This window comes from Chiroxiphia lanceolata, chromosome 4 (genome assembly GCF_009829145.1).
Source record: "Chiroxiphia lanceolata isolate bChiLan1 chromosome 4, bChiLan1.pri, whole genome shotgun sequence".
NCBI lineage: Eukaryota > Metazoa > Chordata > Aves > Passeriformes > Pipridae > Chiroxiphia > Chiroxiphia lanceolata.
Window position 1 is genome coordinate 34,070,684 of NC_045640.1, and position 20,835 is coordinate 34,091,518.

At 42.9% G+C, this 20,835-nt stretch overlaps 1 protein-coding gene across 1 annotated transcript in view; it reads left to right on the top strand.

The window, feature by feature from the left end:
- The first annotated feature begins 341 nt into the window (after positions 1–341).
- Positions 342–20,835, top strand: part of ENPP6 (ectonucleotide pyrophosphatase/phosphodiesterase 6) — a 33,260-nt gene continuing 12,766 nt past the window's right edge. Inside the window, exons 1-3 of the mRNA XM_032686441.1 lie at positions 342–699; positions 11,136–11,315; positions 17,340–17,451. Of these exons, the coding sequence (XP_032542332.1) occupies positions 444–699; positions 11,136–11,315; positions 17,340–17,451 (548 nt within the window). The 5' untranslated portion in view covers positions 342–443. The remainder of the gene's footprint in view (positions 700–11,135; positions 11,316–17,339; positions 17,452–20,835) is intronic.

Sequence of the window (20,835 nt, forward strand, 5' to 3'; positions counted from 1 at the left end):
TTTTAAAGAAAGCAGCCCCTCTCTGTGAGACCTCCGCAAGCCGCAGCCCCGAAGCGGAGCTGTGTGTCCGTGGAGCGGGCTCCGCTCTGTGCCGGCAGCGCTGGGAGGGTGGCCGGGCGCCGCGGCCCCTCCTCGCCAGGGTCACGGGCAACGTGCCCTCGCTCGCCTTCCTCGGGTGTGTCAGCCCAGTGTCCCGAGAGCCTCTAGTTACTTTTGTGCCTGTGTTTTCCCCATCCTTGCGAAGCATTTTTTCCTGCAGCTGGGAAGTATCGAGCTCTTCGCTCAGCTCGAGGTTAATCATCTGCTTGCAATTACTCTGTGACCTCCCACGCCCGCGGCGCGGGGCAGCGCTGTAGCTTTAACACGGGCGCTGGAAGCGGGACAGGGACAGCAGTGCCAGGTCCGGCCCCGGAGCTGCCGCAGATCCCTCTCTGCTGCCTGCCATGGGGAGCCACAGCCTCCTCGCCGCCCTCCTGGCCGCTGCCCTCGCCGCCCTCCTGCCGCTTCCCGCCGCCCCCTCGGCCCACCGCAAGCTCCTGGTATTCTTGCTCGACGGCTTTCGCTTCGACTACATCGATGACAGCGAGCTGGAGGGTCTGCCGGGCTTTCGGGACATTGTGAACATGGGGGTGAAGGTGGATTACATGACCCCAGACTTCCCCAGCCTCTCCTACCCAAATTACTACACGCTGATGACGGGTGAGTACTTGGATTTCTGTGCTGGGATGCTCCTCGGAGCTGCTAGCTCCCTGTGCCGAAGCGGGGGCAGCTCCCTGTGACTTTTTCCTCCAAAGAAGATGTAAAAATGCCACAAGTCGTGCTTTTAGCTGGGAGATTAAAAGTGCTGTGGCATTACAGCCCAGTATGGCTTTTCTGAAACCTGCCCCAAACTTGGAAATGCCGCTTGGAGCCGATTTTTGAAGTTCCTCTCTGCTAATCCACGGTGTTGCTGGGTCCCTACCTGCTGCCACTGCAGCAGCACCGCCAGCTGGGGTTTCCTGGTGGGAGCACTGGTGGGGGCTACAGCATATATATAGAACATAAAAATAAGTGGGAAATGCATGGAAAATGAATACAGAGCCTACTCAGGGACTTTTCAGTTAATAAAAAATGTGTGTAAACTCAGTGTGCCTACAAGAAGAACTGAGTCCCAGTCAGTAGGTCTGTTTTGGGAAGTTCAGCATTACATTTCTGTTTAAACTTAGTAGACTTTCTTTTCACAAGTCCCTGTCTTAACTTTGCGCTAAGTCATCCTATCTGTAATAATCTGAAATACCCAAATAGAAAAACATTAAGGATTTTTGCTTTTGCTCCTCTGCAGTTTTTCTGAATGCCCAGGAGGGGCTTTCAGAAAATTGAGAGCACAGTTACAGTTTTCATGATGCTGATTTGCTTTTAAGTGGAGAACACACGATTACATGATTACAGTGACACAAGGAAGCTGCACAGAGTACAGCTGGGCCAATTTCATCAGAGTCAGACACACAGGAAACAACAGTTAAGTGAAAAAAATTAAAAACAATTTTTTTCTGGAGTTTCTGATTGGATTCTACTCTGGAGTTATTTAACAAACAAGAACTCCTACCCAATAAGGAGGAGTGAGAAAATCTATCCTCTCCTAAGATATGTGGCATCTTCCACTATCCTTGGAACAATGCAGTGCCCAGTGATCCATATACTGCTTGCTGGGAAAGCAAATAGATGCCATTGTAAAACAGATATTTGACATCAGTTGTGCTCAGCTAGTTTTAGAGATGCTTAACCCCTTCCTCCCTTTCTCTCAAGAGAAACACCTTTCTCTTGCTCATCTCTGAACAGAAAAGAGTGCAAAATCACCACAAGTTTTTGACTTTTTTTTTTTTCTTTCATGACTTGGTGCAAATATATGTATGCAGAATAAATGTCGTGACTGAAAATAGAGGTGTTGTTCCACTCCAGACCATGTTCTTTAGGTGTACATAGGCAAACCAGCCTAACACTTCATGGGTGCAAAAAAGTCTTTGATGGAGCTGTTAAAGAGAAGAGGGAAAGTGAGTGACACATTTCACTCCTTACCACATTTAGAAATCTGTCCTTTTAAGTGTGTATGAATGAAGTCTCTAATCAGTCTTTTCAGGAACTTTGAAAACATCCTACTTTGTGCTCAAAAAGGAGTTTTGTTTTAGGTAATGAAATACCACTAGACTTCGCATTTTTAAGGTGCCAGAGTGCTACACCCCAGCCTGAAGCAATGAGATAATCTGTGAGATCAGCTTTAACTCTTCTTGCAAGTCTTCCAGACTTTATGATGAGGATATCAATGCAAATATAATTTCATTGCACATAGCAATTCACCTTCCTATCATGTGAGCCACAGTAGCATTAAATAGGCCAGGAACCAACAGAGGACAAAGTTTAGGTAATAAACATGCCCAAAGAAAGGCTCAAGAGTGCCCTTAAGCCCTCAGGGTGTTACTGGACCCCACGGTTCTGTCCTGGCATGACAGCAGGGTAAGTCCCATGGTTGCACTGTTCTTACCCTTTGGGGCCATGGTGCTATCTCCACAGAAAGGAGAGGTTGGGCTGGGAGTTTGGGGCACGCAGCAGATGTAGTGTTAAGCAGTGTCCAGTCTGTGCATGTTCTGTTTACAAAGTTGGGACAGCTTTTGGAGAAAATGCAGCATGACAGGGTGACATGAGCATCATGCCGTAGTGACCTGCTTAGGGCCTGGCAAACTGCCATCTCCCTGTTGCTGCTGTATGAGCATGGGAAAGCTTGCGCTGCGTTACACCAGCTGTGCATCTCCTCTGCTGGGGAGAGACACAACTGTAACTGGTTTTGTTTGCATTTGCGACTGGGATGTCTAGAAGTTGAATGCTGCCATAATTTCATCTGGGAAATTAGGGACAAACTATTATTCATGTCTTGTCCTACATTGCTGCTTCACGAGCTGTTAAGAAATTCACATTACAACCTCCAAAATGTTGTACTTAACATTTGTGAATGTGGCTTCAAAGTATATTGGCTTCTTGCAGCTAAGTCAGCTTAAGATATTTCTGGCCCCACTAGCACATTTCTACCCCTAGCTTGTTCGTTATATCCCACCTTTTTTTTTTTTTTTTTTGTAAATACTCCTGTCCCTTTTTTCTCTGCTCATTTGCAAGGCCTTTAAATTAAGGAGCGTACATGGTTGCCAGGTGTAGGACAGTGTGTGCATGAAAATGCTGCAGTTGGCATGTCTGTCTTACCTTTTTTCATTCTTGTGAACGTGACCTCTCCTTTCTGCCTACTGCCCCACATCCGTGACTCTGGAAAAGTTTAGTTGATACTGAGGGAAGCTCTTCTTCATTTTGGTGGCTTTGGAGGAGGACAGTGGACTCTGCTCCTCAAATATCATCACTCTTGAGACAGGTCAGTCTCCTCAAACATGAACTCACCTCTTGCTCCTGCTCAGACCTGCAGGCAGAGGTTATGGATGTCAGCAGCATCAGTAGCATCCGTCCCTCTGCCTCTGAGTGCAGATGCCAAACTGCACACTTCAGCCCTGCCAGAGCACAGCTTTCCTCTGGAATGGGCAACTAGCAAGCAATGGCACGCAGCACAGCTGCCCAATTATCTGCAGGATCTTCAAGTCATTATATTTTACTTTACCAGTGATTTCAAGAGGGCAGCCTTACTGAATTTAACATTCATGGGAAATGGCAAGCGTACTCAGATTTTCAAAGCTATAACCAAATAGATGCAACTGTAACTGTTGACCAAAAGCCCTGTATCTAAAAGCAAATACTTAGTGTATGCTAATGAGAAGCACACCCTGTTTTGCTGGGGCAAGGTGCTTGGTGAAGCGTCTATGCCGCAGGATGAATAGGGCCCAACCTGGGTAAACAATTAGGATAAATTTTGGAAGGGAAGCATAGGAGGGAGGTGACTTGCCCGTGGTCATGCAGTGCTGCAGGGCGATGGCAGAGCTCTTCATGGGTCCCCCTCCTACTTATGTCTGCTGCTGCTGTTAACCTACGAGAAGATACTTGCTGGAGCTTCACAAAGTGACACAGAAGGCCTCAGAGCAAAGCTGAGAGCCTGTGTAGAGATCTTTTCCCTTTCTCCACACCTACAACAATTATGAGAAAGAAAACCAGAGCACAGAATTAAGAAAAATGCTAATGCTTTACTTTCTTTATGTAAAGTCACTCAATGATTCAGAGCTTGAGATGAAGCTCTAGTCTTCCTGCAAACCAGGTAGATGGCATCATAACCTGCTATCTGCTTGAAGAAGCACCAAACAAAAGCTAAGTCACTGCTAATCCAAAGGGATCTCACTGACATTCAAGTAGAGAAGTTGTTTTTTTACAAAAATCTAGTGCTGTGCAAGGTAGCCCAAGGATGTGCTGGCTCAAAATCTGAATCTTTGAAAAGCAATCTTCTCTAACGACTTCATTCATTCTCAGCTTTGGCTTCCACAATGGCATAAAGGCTTGTTCTTGGGTGGTTGAGTTGCTTTCTGAGCTGCTAGACTGAATCCTACCTGGTGTCCTAGCTCTACGTGGTGCAATTATGACATTGCAGTTGTTGGCCTGCAAGACACGAAATGGAGAATTAGGTAAAAGATGTTGCTGATGACATATGAGAGAGCTTTTGCAGGGCTCTTCATGGTCTTGGCAAGGGAGGGAAGAAAGAGTCCAAATATGTGTATCTCAAAAGCTCCCTTAATCACACCATGTGCTGTTTGTTTTGCAAAGGAAGGAATTAAGACCACAAACCACTAGGGTTGTTATCCTGTGGAGAGCTTTTAATTTTTCTCTTTCCCTGCTGTGGCCTGGCGCTGCAGGGAGCTCTCACACCAAGCTCAGTGGAAAGTCTGAGGTCTCCCCTGCAGCAGCTGCAAGCATGAGTTATTGCTTCAGAGCCTTTCATGCCATATCTGTCAAGCAAAACTGCGCACAGTGAGGGTTTGGGTCTCCCTCACTTGCCAACCCACAGGTATTGGAGGGGTGCTGGAGGTACCCCAGCTCTCCTGAAGTCCCACCCAGCTCAGGGCACACAGGGCCCCCTCCCATTTCCAGCCAGCATAAACATGGGCAGACAGTATCATATCTGAGATGGAAACCCAGAGGGGATTTGTTTTCCAAGATCCTAACAAGAAATGAAGTCTTTCTGGCAGGTCCTCCATGAGGATGTGCCAGCTGCCTGGTCAGCTGTGCGGCCCCACGTCCAAGAGCTGTATTTCACTTGGCCTCCATGAAGAGCAGAGGGAGTCCCTGATTTGCAGAGGTGGGGGGGAACTGCTTGGAAGAGAAGCAAGGAGGGGGCCTCTATATCCCTCTTTGGACAGAACCTGATCTTAAGTAAGTGGCAGAGGGGCTGCGAGGTCCCATGAAGTTTGTGAGGTGGAGAAGGAGGTTGAATAGAGGACATTTCAGTCTCCTGCACACAAAGTGAGGGCTGCAGCCTTTGCAGGGCTGATCCAGACTTGCTGTAACACAGTGATGGCATGTTTGGGGCTTCTTTAAAATACAGGGGTGGTGGGTGGTGCTTTCTCAGTAACTGCCGCTCATTCCTGCATCTGCCATCACCTCCTCCTCTGGGTGGCACGAGGGAAAGGGGCAACATGGCAGAGGTCACAGGGATGCTTGACATCAAGGTCTACTCTACCAGACTGAAGGTTTCACCCATTTCATGTGTCCTCCCTCCACTCCTCACTCTTGATGTTGGCATACTTGAATGCTGAGGGGCTTTGGTGGATGATGCTGAAGGCTAATAAATAGCCAGTCTACTTCTGTTTTCCCCTGAGCACAGCAAATCAACACACACCGCCCTTCATTTATTCCATGTCTTCTGGTAGCAAATATCCTTTGGGCTCCCACCCCTGGAATCCTCTGGAGTCTGGCTGGTTCTAGTGGATGCCTCTTTTCTGCTGCCCATTTAATGGTATCCAGATTCCAGCCTAGTCCAGAGAAGGATGCTGACAGTTTCTGTTTAGCAGTTAAGCAAGTTCTTAACTACATAAGCAATACCTGTATGTTGTTTGAGGTATAAAAAATGAAAGGATAGGAGTACAACAGGGAAGTTTATTATTGCTACACATGAACTGGAACTACCTCTACTTCACTGTCCAAGCTTAGAAAAAAGCCAGAAGGACATAAAGTGACAAGGACAGAGTGACAAGGGAATAGGATTTTTTTTCCTTTTGTTCCTCTTTAAACAATTACAGATGCCAGCAGCAGCAAGGATTTAGAAGGTTCTGTTCATGACATACAGTTTTGAAATCAAGTCCCTTCTTTTTCTTGTATTCATTAGGTTTCCATTTCAAAAACTGTGTGTTGGGAAGCAAAAGAGCATGGAGAAGTCTGTGGTAATACTATTAACTGGCAGGGAAGGGGTAGGGCAAGGCAGGCAAGGGCAGGCTGGAGAAGATAGTGGGAACCATGAGGATTTTAATTTTCACATTCTTCCTCTCACTTTGTTTACTCAACACCTGCAGAAAGGCTGTAATGCCAAGCACGAGGATTTTTCTTTTTCACCTCTAGAAAAAATATTGTAAAAATCTATGTTTGCTTTCTACCAGTTAGAAAAATGGAAACACTTCCAAAGTGGAGAACAGAACAGTTTTCTCTAACACAAGTTCACATGCTAGGAATTGAAATATGGAGTTTTTTCCTTCTTACTAGCTACAGCCTCACAGCTCACAACTAGTATGCCTACTACCAGCTATTAGTGGCAGTGAGTGGACATTCACGTAGCAAGGTATTTCTTTGCCCAGAGCGAAGTCACAGCTGACTGACAGAAAACTGCCAGAGGCTCATACTCTCTCTAATGGTGCAGGCAGCAGCTTTGCCCACTGTTTTGTTCTGGCCTTCTGTAGGCTTGGAGCTGTGGTGCCCTCGAGTCGTACCCAGCTATGGGTGGTCAGAGGTCCCAGAGTGGTCCCTCAGCCCACCACTGTCAGTGGAGGGTTCAGGAGAGGAACTGACAGCTTGAAGCCCCTGCTCCTGAGGGACAAAAGACCTGACTTCTCGCACAAGAGGGCATCTGCAAAACCTCAGCTGGATGTTTTATAAGCAATTTTTGCGCACCCCAGCCCTGGCCCCATGATGAAAGCACTGAATTGAGAGTTTCATACTCTTACTAAATTAATCCCCTTCAGGGGAAAAAATTAATGCTGTGTATAGCAGAGATTTTTCTATGCCTTTTGATGTGATCCTACTTGGATTGCAAAGTCTTGCCTGATGCAGGCTAAGGTGTTTATGCTTTGGCTCTGTCTGGTATTGGAGGTCATAAAATATTGGAAAGTCTTTGCCAGCAAGCTCTTTTGTGAACTTGAATTGCCTGTGTATATCTTGCAAGTACTGCTTTCACTTGGGGATCTGCAGATGGCAGGGCCACTTTGCCCAGGCCAGTGCTCCCCCTGAACTTCTCATGAGCCCTGGTATTCTCCAGGCCACGTAAGGTTTCGCATGTGGGTTTTGTTTTTTCCCTGTGGTTTTTCTTTTCAAAGCAGAGCAGATGAGACCCATCAGGGGAACAGCAGAGTAGGGCATATATCAAAGCTCAGCCCTTGGGGGCAGCAAGACCATGGTATCTGCTCCAGATCAGGAATATGGTGCTGGTGACTTTATAGTCCTGCTCTATTCCTCTTTATGGCAGGCAGCCATATAAGCAGAGCAATTCCCAGGACAAGTCATCCACTGTTTGCATGGAGGAACTTAATTCTTTCCCAGCCTGTATAGCCTCATGCTATACATGCCTATGCTTGCATCTGCCCTCCTGGGCACTGACCACAGAGTGAGGACATCATGATGGGACATGAGAGAAAAGGTCTCACCATAGTGGCAAGGTATGTATATAATATCAGAGAGTACATTTAGCTACATTCAGCTACATTTAGTACTGATGTCATCATCAGATTGCAGTACCTTTGCTGTGTTGGCTAATACACACACCATGAGTTCTCTGATAAATCTCATTTGCTCAGTGCAGAGATAATTTACCTCTATTTTGTTGCCCGATGCACCTAAGTATAGCATTGCACGTCTGTCACACAGTGCCTCTCTTGTAAAGAAAAGATTGAGTGTCTCAGAAGTGCATTTTCTCTTGTAATTTACACGCAGGTGGTCGCTTTTTCGTGCCTACTTGACATGCAGTAATCTTGACATGCAGTCAGCGAAAGACCACCGAAGAAAGCAAATGCTGCAGGAGCACATGCTCTGGTTTCCAGATGTCACATACAGCCAATGTAGGGTGCACAGCACTCAGAGTTACTGTGCTGCTGTTTTGCATGGCCAAATGGCTGTGTGTTTTGTTGGTTTTTTTAATTTCATCTTTGTTTTGCAGAGATTCATTTGAATGCCGACAAAAGTGCCTGGAGACATGGGAATGTGCTTTAGACAAATGCTGTAAGAAGTGTAGTGTTCAAGTAAGCTGTAGCACACGGACTTGTAAATGCTTTTGCTGGCTCTCTTCCAGAAGGATACAGCAGTTATCATATTCCTGGGAACTATACCCTCTTTGTTTTCCTATATTGCTTGTGGAAGGGGTAATTTTTACTACAATTGCAGTGTGTTTTAATAATGACATCTGTATGCTGAAACTGCTTTTTGCCCTGCTTCTGTTTGAAACTCTTAAGATAATGTTTGATTACAGAAGAAAGCTGCTGTAATGGAAGAAATAAAAAATTCAGCATTTTATGGTGACTCTCAAACACCATGATGCTATTTTGATAATGATCCAAAAGAAGCTCACCAAAGGTAATTTTCTTAGGCTGGAGAAAACAAGTTAAAAGAACTGGGATTGTACAGGTGACCCAGAAGAAACTTGAGAAGTGATCTTAATTCTTCTTAATTAAGAATGAATCAATTATTAATTAATTAATTAATTGGGGGGGGGGCAGAAATTCTTGTTATTGGAGGGCTTTTTAATCTAGTGAGCAAGGCTCAGAATAGCCATGGTTGAAGATTAACAAAGGTCAAAAATAAAATTAGAGACCAGGCATACTTTTTGAACAGCATTTACTGATGATACATATCGGGATGTGCAACTCAAGGAAGAGATTGATTAGTTGATTATTGATGATTATTGACCAAAGAATTCTGGGGTCTTTCTGGGACACAGGCCTCAGGTGAGCAGATGTGAATGGCATTAAATGATCACCTCCTTTGATCTGTCTGCTCATCTGATTTTCTTTTCTCGCCCTGTGAACCAGGGATATCTGCAATGAAAATTGATGCCTTACAGTCTTCTATACCTCTTTTTCAATATTAAAAAGAAAGACTTGTAGTCCATAGAAAGTCAAAGTCATCTAATGTGGAGATCAGAACACTGTCCTCTGTATTAGTGCAAACCGTTAATTAAACTTCCCAACAATACTACAAAGAACAATCTCCAATTTCTTCCTTAAAGACAGGGGACAAAGAGATAGGAGACCTTAAGTCCTACAGGATCACTAGCAGCTAGAGCTCATTGATTCTATGTGAAGACTACACTGTAATCATATAGATACCTAATCTGTAGGTCTCATACAGATATAGCTTCAGTACTGAACTACAAGTTTCCCAGGCTGGCACAAGTTGCCTGCCTGCAATTTATTAAGTTGATAGATGCTTAGGAATACATCAACTTTAAGAAGCTGAGATTGCCCTCTACGTTTAAGGCTGCATTTTTGATGCACTATAGAGACTTCCTTCTATCTCTTTTGAGACAGCAAGGAGAGCACTTGGCAGCCTGAAGAGGACAGATTACTGCCCATCCAATCCACCAGTTCTCCTGTATTAAACCTGTTTGGTTTGATATCATAAATAGTGACTGCCACAAACTGGGACTGCTTTTCTCCTCTGGGAACGAGGAAATGTTTTGCATAATTGAAATACTTTGTAGTAGAGAAGGAGAGTTCAAAATTCATTTCAAGGTCACATGTACCCAAAGTATACAGAGTCCTCTGCTTGAAATGATGCCTTTTCAAAACAAGCATACCAAGGTTATTTCAGTTCTGATCACCATGCTCAGGCTCACAATAATCAAAGCCTGTTATCTGGATCCCTGCAATAACATGATTCACCAGCTAATGATGACAGTGTCTAACACATGCTTCAGTTGTTGCTTTTTAAGATATGGAAATCAGGAACTTCCAGTACAACTTAGTCTTCAACGTTTCTTTTCCCATTTCTGTTAATTCATCTGCAGAATAATTCTTAAAATATAGTCTCTTCTGACAATGACAGGAAGTAGGAGGCATCTCTCAGTTATTATACACTAGTTTCTTGTAATACAAAGTCACCCAAGGGCCCCTAAGATACAGTAAGAGGGCTGAACATGCCTGATGAAATGATTGCTGTGCCCATAACCAAGAACAAAGCATGATCATTACAAAAAAAATAAAATATAACAATAATGGAAAAATAAATGTAACATAGAAAAGTTTTTGCCTAGTTTTTGCTTGTTTGCAGAAAAACAATGTGTCCTATGGAAAAAGGAAGGAGAAATGCAAGTTTCCCAAACTTCATTCAATGTTTTTAGATTGTGTTCTTATCCTCTCCTGGTCATAGCCTGCTTCCCACAGCCCTCTGATTCTGAGTGCTGGTGGGTACCTTAAAATGGCCTCAGACTTGGTAGGTGCTGCGTGTATCAGAGGAGTCAGGTGGCCCCCGCACGTGTTGCTGCTGACATGGTTTGTGTGTTTGGGCTGGGTGCAGGATGGTGAGCAGGCCATGGGTGTGGGGTTTGTTTCTTCTGGCCTCAACTGTCTAAAATTTGGCTGCCTGAAATTAAGAAAATGCTGTGATCTTTCACTACTGTTAACAGAGAGCAATATGCACCTCCAGATATCTGAGAATCCTGTCTTGGGGTGGCATGATTTGCTTTCTAGACATGCCTCTTCTTATCCACTGACTGTGAAGGCAACACAGGGGGCTGATAAGTTTCAGCAACTAATTTTTAGGTGGCTGAACTGTGAGATATAGCAAGCTAACTAGAACACCTCAATAAAAGGTAGCAGTCAAGGAGATTGTATGAGCAGTTGCAAGGTAAGAGATCCCTGAGTTCAAGTCAGATCTTTTCAGCTGATTTGCTGGATGATCCAGTAGTAGCAGCAGTGGTGCTGGTGGCATCCTTCTGCTGGAGAACACCAATCTGATTGTGCTGGTTTTTTTGTCCACCCCAAAAGGTCGCCACTGTGAGGTCCATCAGATGACTGGAAACTACATGTGGGACCAGAAGGCAAATGTATCTTTTGATATTGGTGTGAATAAAGAAAGCCTGATGCCTCTCTGGTGGAATGGATCTGAGCCTTTGTGGGTCACAATGACGAAAGCTAAAAAGAACGTTTCCATGTACTATTGGCCCGGTAAGTATGTGAAAAATTGCTGCCATCTTAACAGTGCATCTTTACATGTGAGCACTCCATATTCTGTAGGAATGGCTCTCTAACACAGTCACAAGAATTGAGTGCTTTGCTAACCACTCATATAAATGAATTATCTTTTCTTGGGTCATGATAATTTGTATATGCTTACAAAGGAAAAGACTGAAGTGTCACTGGAGGCAGCTTTCCACCAAACGTTACCTTCAGGAGGGCATTGGCTTGCAGAGCATCCCTTCCTCCACCCACTGCTCATTCCTCTTGCCTACCTGTAGCTTCTGCTGTGCTGAACGGTTGCTCCATGAATGGTTCATGGTCCAATTAAAGTTAAATGGTAACCAGTCTCCCACAATGCTTGTTTGGTTTTATGGTTTTAATCTGGAAATTAGTGTCTGAGAGCTGAAGATGATCTACTCTGTGGGGACAACAAAATCCAGCTGAAACCAAAGCATCGTTGTCCTCTTGTCCTCCTTCATTGTTGATTGAGTTGAGGTCCCAGTTGCTCTGAGTCTGAGCCATTCTTTTGGAGGGACTTGGCCTTCCTGTTCCTCATTTTTTAGATATTGGGCAATTGAAATGACTAGAGATGTATAAAAATGAGCCCTTTTTTTAAAAAAGAAGTATCTCCTTAGACTATCCATTTAGGGACTCAGATGGAAATAAATGTTCCAGCTCTTCAACCAGACCAAATGCCTTGCAAAGTACTGAGATTCTCAACTTTTTTACCTTTTAACTCTGCTACTTATACTAATCAGTATGCAGATATCCTCATATGTGCAAGTGTAGGCTAGAGGACCGCGGAGCTGTGAGAAGAGCTGTCCTGGATACAGCCAGTGCCAGTAGGGCAGCGGCAGCTGACCCACACCGTGGGCTCCCGGACTGCTCGTCTCTGCATCCCGGTGCACGTGTGCCTGGCCACAGTCTGTCCGTGCAATGTGGCTAATGGTGTCCCAGATAAAAAGTCCACAGTTCTAAGGAATGGGAAGAAAGATCAAATCAAGATGGAAAACACTGAAAAGCCATCTAGAGCGTTTCTGTAGTAGTGAAGAGCAAAAAGACCTGAGGGTGACAATATTGCCTTATGGACTCGGAGGCAGTCAGGGTGACTGACATATAATGGTTTGGATCAGCCCTGAAAAAAATGCTGCTTCTTACTGAAGATCACCCAAGTGACCTAACAGCAATGCAAATAGTAGTTATACAAGAATGTAGGAATTCTTCTAAAAATTTACAAAAGACCTCTTTCTATAGACTATTCATTTTTACCCACTAATATAATTGCTCTCAATAGGTATAATTATGTACTGAATAGATGTAACAGGCTACAGAGAGATGCTGAAATAAAAAACCCAACAGTATCACTTTCCATTAAATGCCTTTGGACTTTACCTAGCTCCTACATGTTGCCCTTTGAGAAGTGTTTCCCAGGGAGAAGACATAGGAGGAGTATATATATGTATCCTTGCATACATACCCTTCACTCTTCTCTGCCTGCTATTTCCAGTTGAAAATTGCAACAGTAGAGCCTCCCTTTTCCCAGTGCTTATGCTGCCAAGTGTATGCATTGACTCTTATGACACACAGGGGGAATTTTTTGTGGATCTAGTATTTTAGATGTGGACTGTGACATGTACATCTGTCTCTCCTTAATTATTTATCTGTGATGAGTGACCTTTGGCAAAGCCATCAGTGCCTCAGTTCAGCAAACGCTTAAGGACATGCTTATTTTAAGGGTCTTCATGGTCTCAAAGGACACATATGTCATACAAAGTCAGGCACAGGGCAGGAAGTGGGGTAAAATGTACAACTGTTGAACTAAAATACAGGGTTGTTGGGCTGCGGTAGGACTCCAGGTGTATATGGGGTAAACAGAAGTCACTCCAAATGCAGTAGTATTTATTACATTTTCCCTATACAAGTTTTTAAACTGTTTTCTAGTTCCATAGTAAGGACAAAATCCTTTATAAAAATTCTAGATCTATCATTTTAAAACTTTAATTCTTAACAAGACGTTTGACTTGGAAGCAATACTAAACAAAATGAAAATAATAAAAAAAAAGATTTAATAAGCAAGGCAAGTAGAGGTCCCACAGACATTTGCACTACATATAATCTGCTGTTAGTGATTATCTTTCCAGCCTGAGGATATACTTCTGCTTAGTAATGAATCTTACAAATATGATAAAGAACCAAACAGGAAAAGTTACAGAAACTCTTCATAAGAACAGCAGTATAGAGCCAAATTCAACACACTTTGTTCTGGAAGATACTATTTTCTCTTTAGCCAGCATTGAAGACAAATGAAATCAATCAACCATAGCAGAAATGCCAGAGAGTTGATTCCCAGGATTAACTTACGCCACTGCCATTTCCTCCTCAGGGCCAGTTCCAAGCTTTGCAGTCTGAATGCAAAATCTGCTGCTTCATATTCTTCCCTACATTCCTCTCTCATGTGTAGTCAGTGCATAAAGAAGTAAAATCCAGACCCCAGCAAACAGGAACACAGAGCAGGAGGGCTGTCGGATGCAAATGACCATCCATCACAACTTTATCTGTGATCCCAATGTAAACCCAGCAAAGACAACTCATGAGCAGAACTCATCTGGGATCTCCTGATGCTGGAAGCAGAGGAGCCAAAATATCACCATGCCAGGGGTCACAAACACCAGTTCTGACCAAATGTAAGACCTGGGCTTGTAAAGACATTTTTCTCCTTTCTTCACAATCTACATGAGGTGAAATTCTCAGGTTCATGCCCAGGTTGCCCGTCTGAAGCACTGCTGCTCCAGTGGATGGAGAATGCCCAGAGGAGTGCAAGAGCATCCCAGCAGCCTTGGCAAAGTCAAAGCTTTGGAGTGATCCTCAGCCCACTGGATTTTGTCACCATAGGTGCTCAAACTCCTTTATTTTCCAGCAGCCTGTGCTAACTGCGTTTGCAGCTGCTTCAGCTGAAGTGCAGTGACATCTTCTCTAAACACTGAAATGAAAGAGGGAAAAAAACGGCTCTGAACTCAACTTTTGCCATTTAAACACAACATTTACCAGATCATACAGCTCATCTGGAAAGTTTTCAAAACTTGTTATGACATGAAGTGTCCAACTCTTAAACAAATGTTTAGAAATGCAATTTAAAGCTGGCAGAGGTTCAGGTCTCCATGTCAGATAGATAAAGAGGAGCCTATATATCACTCTGAAAGAAGTCCTTATTCCTGCTCCAGTAGTTCAGGCTTTTAAATAAAGGTTTAGTGTCACACAAAACTGTGAAAAAGGTATCTAACATCTTCATAAATATAGCATAACTATTTGTAGTTTAAACAAGAAAAAACATTCCCTTTTTCTGTCTCCAAATCTGTTTAAATTTCCTTTCCCATAATATTTAAATGAGAAAATTTACCATCTGTCCTGGCCTCTACCAAAATGAAATCTAAATATTAAAGGGTCTTCGTGGCCAGCATTTTGGAATTGTAACAAGCCTTAACATCAAAAATCCAGATTTAAGTTCTGTTTATCATAGAGGCTAAAAAGAAACAGGAAGCTCTTCATATTTAAGCAGCCTGAATTTTCAGTGGTACTGCCAACGAACTGTATACTTGAAGACCAATATTTAGTGGCCAAAATTATTTCTAATTGTTGCTACGTCTGTAGTCTTTTATGTCATGCTCATCACCTGACAATCTAGAAATAGCAAAGATATCTCAACAGCTAAAATATCCCAGATCCCCAAGAGGTTAATGCTTCCAGTTATCCTGTGAGTAGTTCTAAGGGATGTTATGTGAGAGAACTACAATCTGATGTCAGTATCTGAAGAAGAAAAAAGAGGCAAAGTGGTGGTATTAGTCACTGGCTATGAGCCGTCCTACACCTTAACAAAAATACTGAGTGTTCCCAACATCTTTCCAAGTGCATCCTTAACTTCTTGCCTGGCTTTAGAGCCAATCTTTTCCCAGACTCAAGTGTCAGACAAGAAATTGGCTCCAAAGTTCCAGTTCAGTCCTGAAATACTAGTAAAGCCCACAGAGGACTACTGCATCACTTTTAGCATCTGAGTTAGCTGTAAGCCCATGTTTTGCTGCTGGTAGCACCCAAGACATCCTGCAAAAGACCGAAGCTGCATGCCCTCAGGGCAGGGGGGGCTCCCTGGATATGACTTCAGGAAATTTATGGAATACATTTTTTTATAATTTGGTTAGGTAGCAGCTGAGACCTGTCTCTGTTGCACAACATAATTTCTTGAGGGTGCTGTGTGCAGATGTATAGAAGTTTTACTGTGGGATGGTCTAGAGAGTCAGTTCTTGTCAAGTAATCTGCAGGCTCTTCAACCAGGTTGCAGATTAGTTTCATAGTGGATTGTGGTGGAGAGATAAACAGTAAAATATCTTCATGCAGAAAGGGGAGGATTAAATCACATATGTTTGGGGCAACAGGGGAAGAATCAAAAGCAAGCATCATCACACAGACCCACAATTTTAATATAAATAAAATTTAGATAGAGGTTTAAGATTATGCAGATGTATTTTAACAGGAAAATAAATTATTTTACTACATTTTATGTTTATTATTGGAAATAATTAATCATAATACATGGAGTCCCTTAAAACATGCAAACTATGTGGAGACATTGGAGTTGTTGCCACAGGTGAAGAGACTAAATCTCCCATGTGTGCTAGGGCTCTAACTTTTGGAAAGGGTAATTTCCATCTAATTTGTCTGGCTTTCTGCAAATCAGTGAAGATTTTTAAAAAAACTTCCTAAGCTTAAATATTTAAGTTTTTCTAATCTTTCATGGTACTCCTAAATAGTCACAATCAGAAGTCTCTTAGCCAGCTTAGCCTGCAAGTGGTGTGCCTTTTCCTTGTGTCCCAGCACTGGACCTCGGCAATGTAAATGCATGTGGGCTGAGTTGCAAGACACTGTAAAATTCTTTTTATTGAGCATCCCAGTAAGCAAACCACTGTAAATCATCTCTTATAGTAGTTCTGCTTAGTGTAGTGCCCTTTCTGTACTTAAACCTCCTGTGCAACCTTCTCCCACCCCAAGCAATGAGTCAACTTATGACAGTCCTTAATGCCTATTCCTTTCATCCCAAAGAGAAGCAGAGGAACCCAGATGTAGACAGATTCAGGCTTTGGCTTAGAGTTGCCTTTTTAACCTGACTGTGTTGCTGTATACAGAGGCAACATTGCAAAAGATCTCTTTTTTATTTTCTTCCTTGTGCCCAAGGAATACACCAGAAAATGCTTAACAGTGATGGGAGGACTTGAGGGCTCTGGAATAATAATTTACCTGAATCCAGTGTTTCTGAAAGCACACTTCTTTTAAATATTAATGTTATTCTGCAACATAGTAACTGGAGAGCAAAAGGGCAAAGAAACCTCACAAAAAACATGTTTTTCTATGTTCAGGGCCATGTTCTCCTGTAGGATTTGTTGCTGTAAATTTTTAGGCCACAAAACAGACTGTATTTTGCAAGGAAGGCTGCAAGTTACCAAGAGAGTTAATTGGTTTATGCTGTTTTAATAAGACCTCCTGGGAAACAGATTTAATAGTGGAGTGCCAGTATCACATAATAAAATATGGTTTGTAAAGGATATTACAACATAAGATACAACGTGTCTAACTGGAAAGCATTTGCTGAATTTTCAGGGAACAATATCTAAATCTATTATGTTGGAAACCTGGAAATGAGGCTATGTGGCCACAGTAGTTAAAATGAAAACAAGCTAGCAATTTAAATGGAAACAGTCTGCCACAAGGGAATCAAGAGTTTTGTGGGAAGGTCACACAGAGACCTTCCTTTTACAGAGGGAAATTAAAGGATCCAATGTACAGTTTGCTGCGAGCGCTCGTCAAACCAGCCTCTCTCCCCTTTTCCCTTCCCAACCACACGGTTTCCTGCAGGGAAGGTGTAAGGTAAGTAGTCTCGGAGGGAATTTCCAAACCTGAACTCGGACCGAAAGGTGTGGTGATCAAGGTGAAAAGAACAGAGCTTACCACATTTTTTGCTCATAGGTTGTGAGGTCGAAATCCTTGGAGTCAGACCAAGTTACTGCCGCGAATACTTCAGTGTCCCAACAGACAAAAACTTTGCGGATGCCATCAGTGATGCCCTCGAGACCTTGTGGTATGTCACTAGGTTTTTGCAGTGTGGGGTTTCCTCTCTCAAGGACAAGTATTTGGGCTTACTATCTGGGATATTTTCAGGATTGGCTCCCAGGTAGGAAGATGGTGCTGAGGCTGCTTTTCAGTACTGTCACAGAAATACCACCATCACCACAGAAACAGGCCCTTACATTAAGATTGGAGGGAAAGATGTGCTCTTTTCCTGTGTAGGTTACAACAAAGAGGAGACATCCTGACACTACTTTTAGTTTATTGTTTCAAGCAGCTTCAGGATGAGTCTCTTCGCTGCAAGAGCACACTGCAGTGCTTGGATTTAGAGAGGGAATTTGGAAATTCTGAAATTTGGCTTCGGTCACTTGTTTACAAGACTGATGCTTTGGCTTCTTCTGCATTTTAGAACATCGCAGGCACAATATTTTTGGAGTGGGCATTCATTTTGTGCAATATGAGGATATAACAGAGTAAAATAGAATAGTTCAGTTGGACAGGGCCTACAACAACCATCTAGCCCAGCTGATGGGCATATATATCTCAGACAACTCCTAGAAAAAATGTATGCTCCACACGCAGCTTTCAAGTTTCACTATCTCTCATTCAAACATTAACAAGGGACAATTCCACATAGGCTGTAAAATCAGGGAAGATTGCACCACCACATGCAGAGCCAATGCCTTACCTTAGCTATAACTAGGCTTCTTCTTTGAAAACCTTGTTGGTTCCATAATTTATCCAATCCTAGGAAACGTTTCTATTTTACTACTTGTAAACTGCCATAGCGATTTGAATCTGAAAAGTTTTGTATTCACATGCTGAGTGTTGATTGTTTTTGAAATCAAGTCTCCAAAATTATGAGAGTGCTGCTGGAGATGTTGCTCCCAGTTGCACACTGAATCCTGCTGCTCAGAAATCACGGTGTTGTTTGCATCATGGGGCTTAGACAGAAACTGCCTGAGACCACATGAGATGTTTTATCATGAAATTATTTGGCTTAGATTTACAGAAAGTTATCTGCATGTGATATGAGAAGGTCATATATGACACAGGAGGCTTTCTGGAGCTTCTGCAATGCTTTTAATTTAGTGAATAAAAAAAGGAATGGAAAACTGAATACAGACATCCACTGACTTACCCAGAATTGCTGTAGAAAGCGTTTTGGTCTGATATCATTTGGGGATGGGTCAAGTTACACTTGACTCCCTGCCTGGTTTCTGTGCAGCACAGTGCATAAGGCTGCTCAGGGTGGTTTGCAGCTTTCTAATTGTGAACATGGTTAAAACAAGGCACAAACGGTTAAAAGGTCCAGTGCTTTAAGGTGTTCTTTTGGGTAGCTGGATCCCATTGAAAACGTCTCAATAGCTAATTCACCCTAAGCTACAAGGCTGCCCACTGCTGTCTTTGGTGGAAAAGAAGAAAAGGGCAGGAACACAGCAGTGTCGGTGGAACAACTCGCAAGAGATGAAAATTCTTCAAGAAAAGAGCAAATCCCTGCCATGATGCCAGCTAAAGCCTGCTGAAGTGCCCAAAACCTACAGATCATCCCAGAACTGCATGAGGTCCTGTCTCTGGTATCCCTTTACACACCCCTTCTTGAATTTCTGCCCAAGTTCCTTTTCTTTAAACTATGTACCTTGTCTCCAGCAAGGCAGGAAAGAGCAAAAAAGGATGATCATAGATAAAACTGGGTTCAAATACTGCAGGGACTTAAAATAAGAAGGGAGAGTAGAGAACAAACAGGTGTAAAAAAAGGAGGTAGGTTTCCTTATTCTTTCTCTCATTCATCCTCTTTGTTTATTCCTTTAAGATTTAGGAAAAAAAATTCTGTGCTGTTGGGCCAGCCCATAAGAAGTAAAGCCTCTGAAATGCCTTTACTGTAGGTATACTCAGTTAGCAGATATTAGCATGTCTGATAGTAGAGTCTTCAGCTTGTCATTTACATCTTTTGCAAGTGCTTTTTACCCGTGAAGCTGTTCAAAGGCTGGCAAATCCAGTGTTTCCTTTCCACACACCAACTAATTGGAAAAGCCCATTAGGCTGAGACTGGCATTAGCTATATGTGGGAAAACAGCCTGTGGCGAGGGCAGTCTGTTGCCTGTAGCAGTGCCTTGCTCAGTTGCCTCAATGGCAGGTATTAGTAGTTAATGAACTGTACTTTGGCTCCCACCATTAGCAAACCTTACAGAGACTCCAGGGTAGAGAGAGTAAGCCCTTTAATATGGCATAGAGACCTAGAGGTTAACTTGGGTTTGAGCACAGGAATTCTGACCCATCTTAACTTCACTGAAGTTTAAAGTTTTAGCAATCCCCTCTGCAGGGACAGAAATACCTAACTCATCAGGGAGCCACTGAGCTCTTCTTGCAACCAAAGCAAAATATCCTTCAGGAATATTCTCCAGTCTCTTCAAACAGGTGCTTTAAGACCACTATTTAGACAAAAAAATATTCAAAACTAAGTCAAGCATCTGTTTTTAAACTAAAACCTTCCTTGTGTCTTTTCCACAGTAATAACTTAAGGGCTGTTGTGATCTACCTACCTTCCTGGACAGGTGTCATGAAGTTTGCACAATACTTGCAAAGTGTGCTGGTAAAATACAAACCCCTTTTTGGTATTGCCATCGGTGCCATCCAACTTTCTTCAGCAAGCTTTCCTTAGTCATTTACTTGGAAACTTACTGGTGATGGAAGAAGACAGGATGAGCACATGGTTAGACAGATTATTTCTCCCATGCAAGCCATGATCAGAGATGCTTAGTTTTCTTAGAAGAACAGGCAAAAATGGAAACAAAGTCAAATTAGATCTTAGAAGCTCTGGATGTGCTGTACCAAGTCCCACAAACTCCTAAGCATGCTGCTTAATTGGAGCTTGTCCCATTGAAGTAATTGAGTATTCTTCCTTACAGCACTGAGCCCTCACTGAGAAATCTCACCATAGCCTAAATGAGAGCACTTGTTTTATGCAATAAATCTCCTTCTTGGTTTCTATCTTGATCAAAATGATCACTACAGATGAGAAGACATAAAGTAGTCTAAGTAGCTCATTAATATAGGCACTGCAGCAGAAGAAAACTATTTCAGTAGGTTCAATGAGTGTGTATGCAAAAGGGAAATTAGAGGGTTAAATTTTAGAAATAATTTATGCCCAATACAGATGGAAAGTAGTGCTTAAAATCAAACTGGGGAGAGGGCTGCTTCATTTGAATTATTTTAAAATCTTTAAGAATGAGAAACAATACTATTCTGCAGGGCCAGCAGTGCACAATAGAGACCTTCAGCTTCTTACGGGACTGCTCCTCTGAGGCCTTCCTCAAACTGAAAAATGCAAATTACAGACTCTAATTCAGTCAGTCAGTTCCTCACTTCTGATTTTTCCTCTTCTCTCTCGCTCATT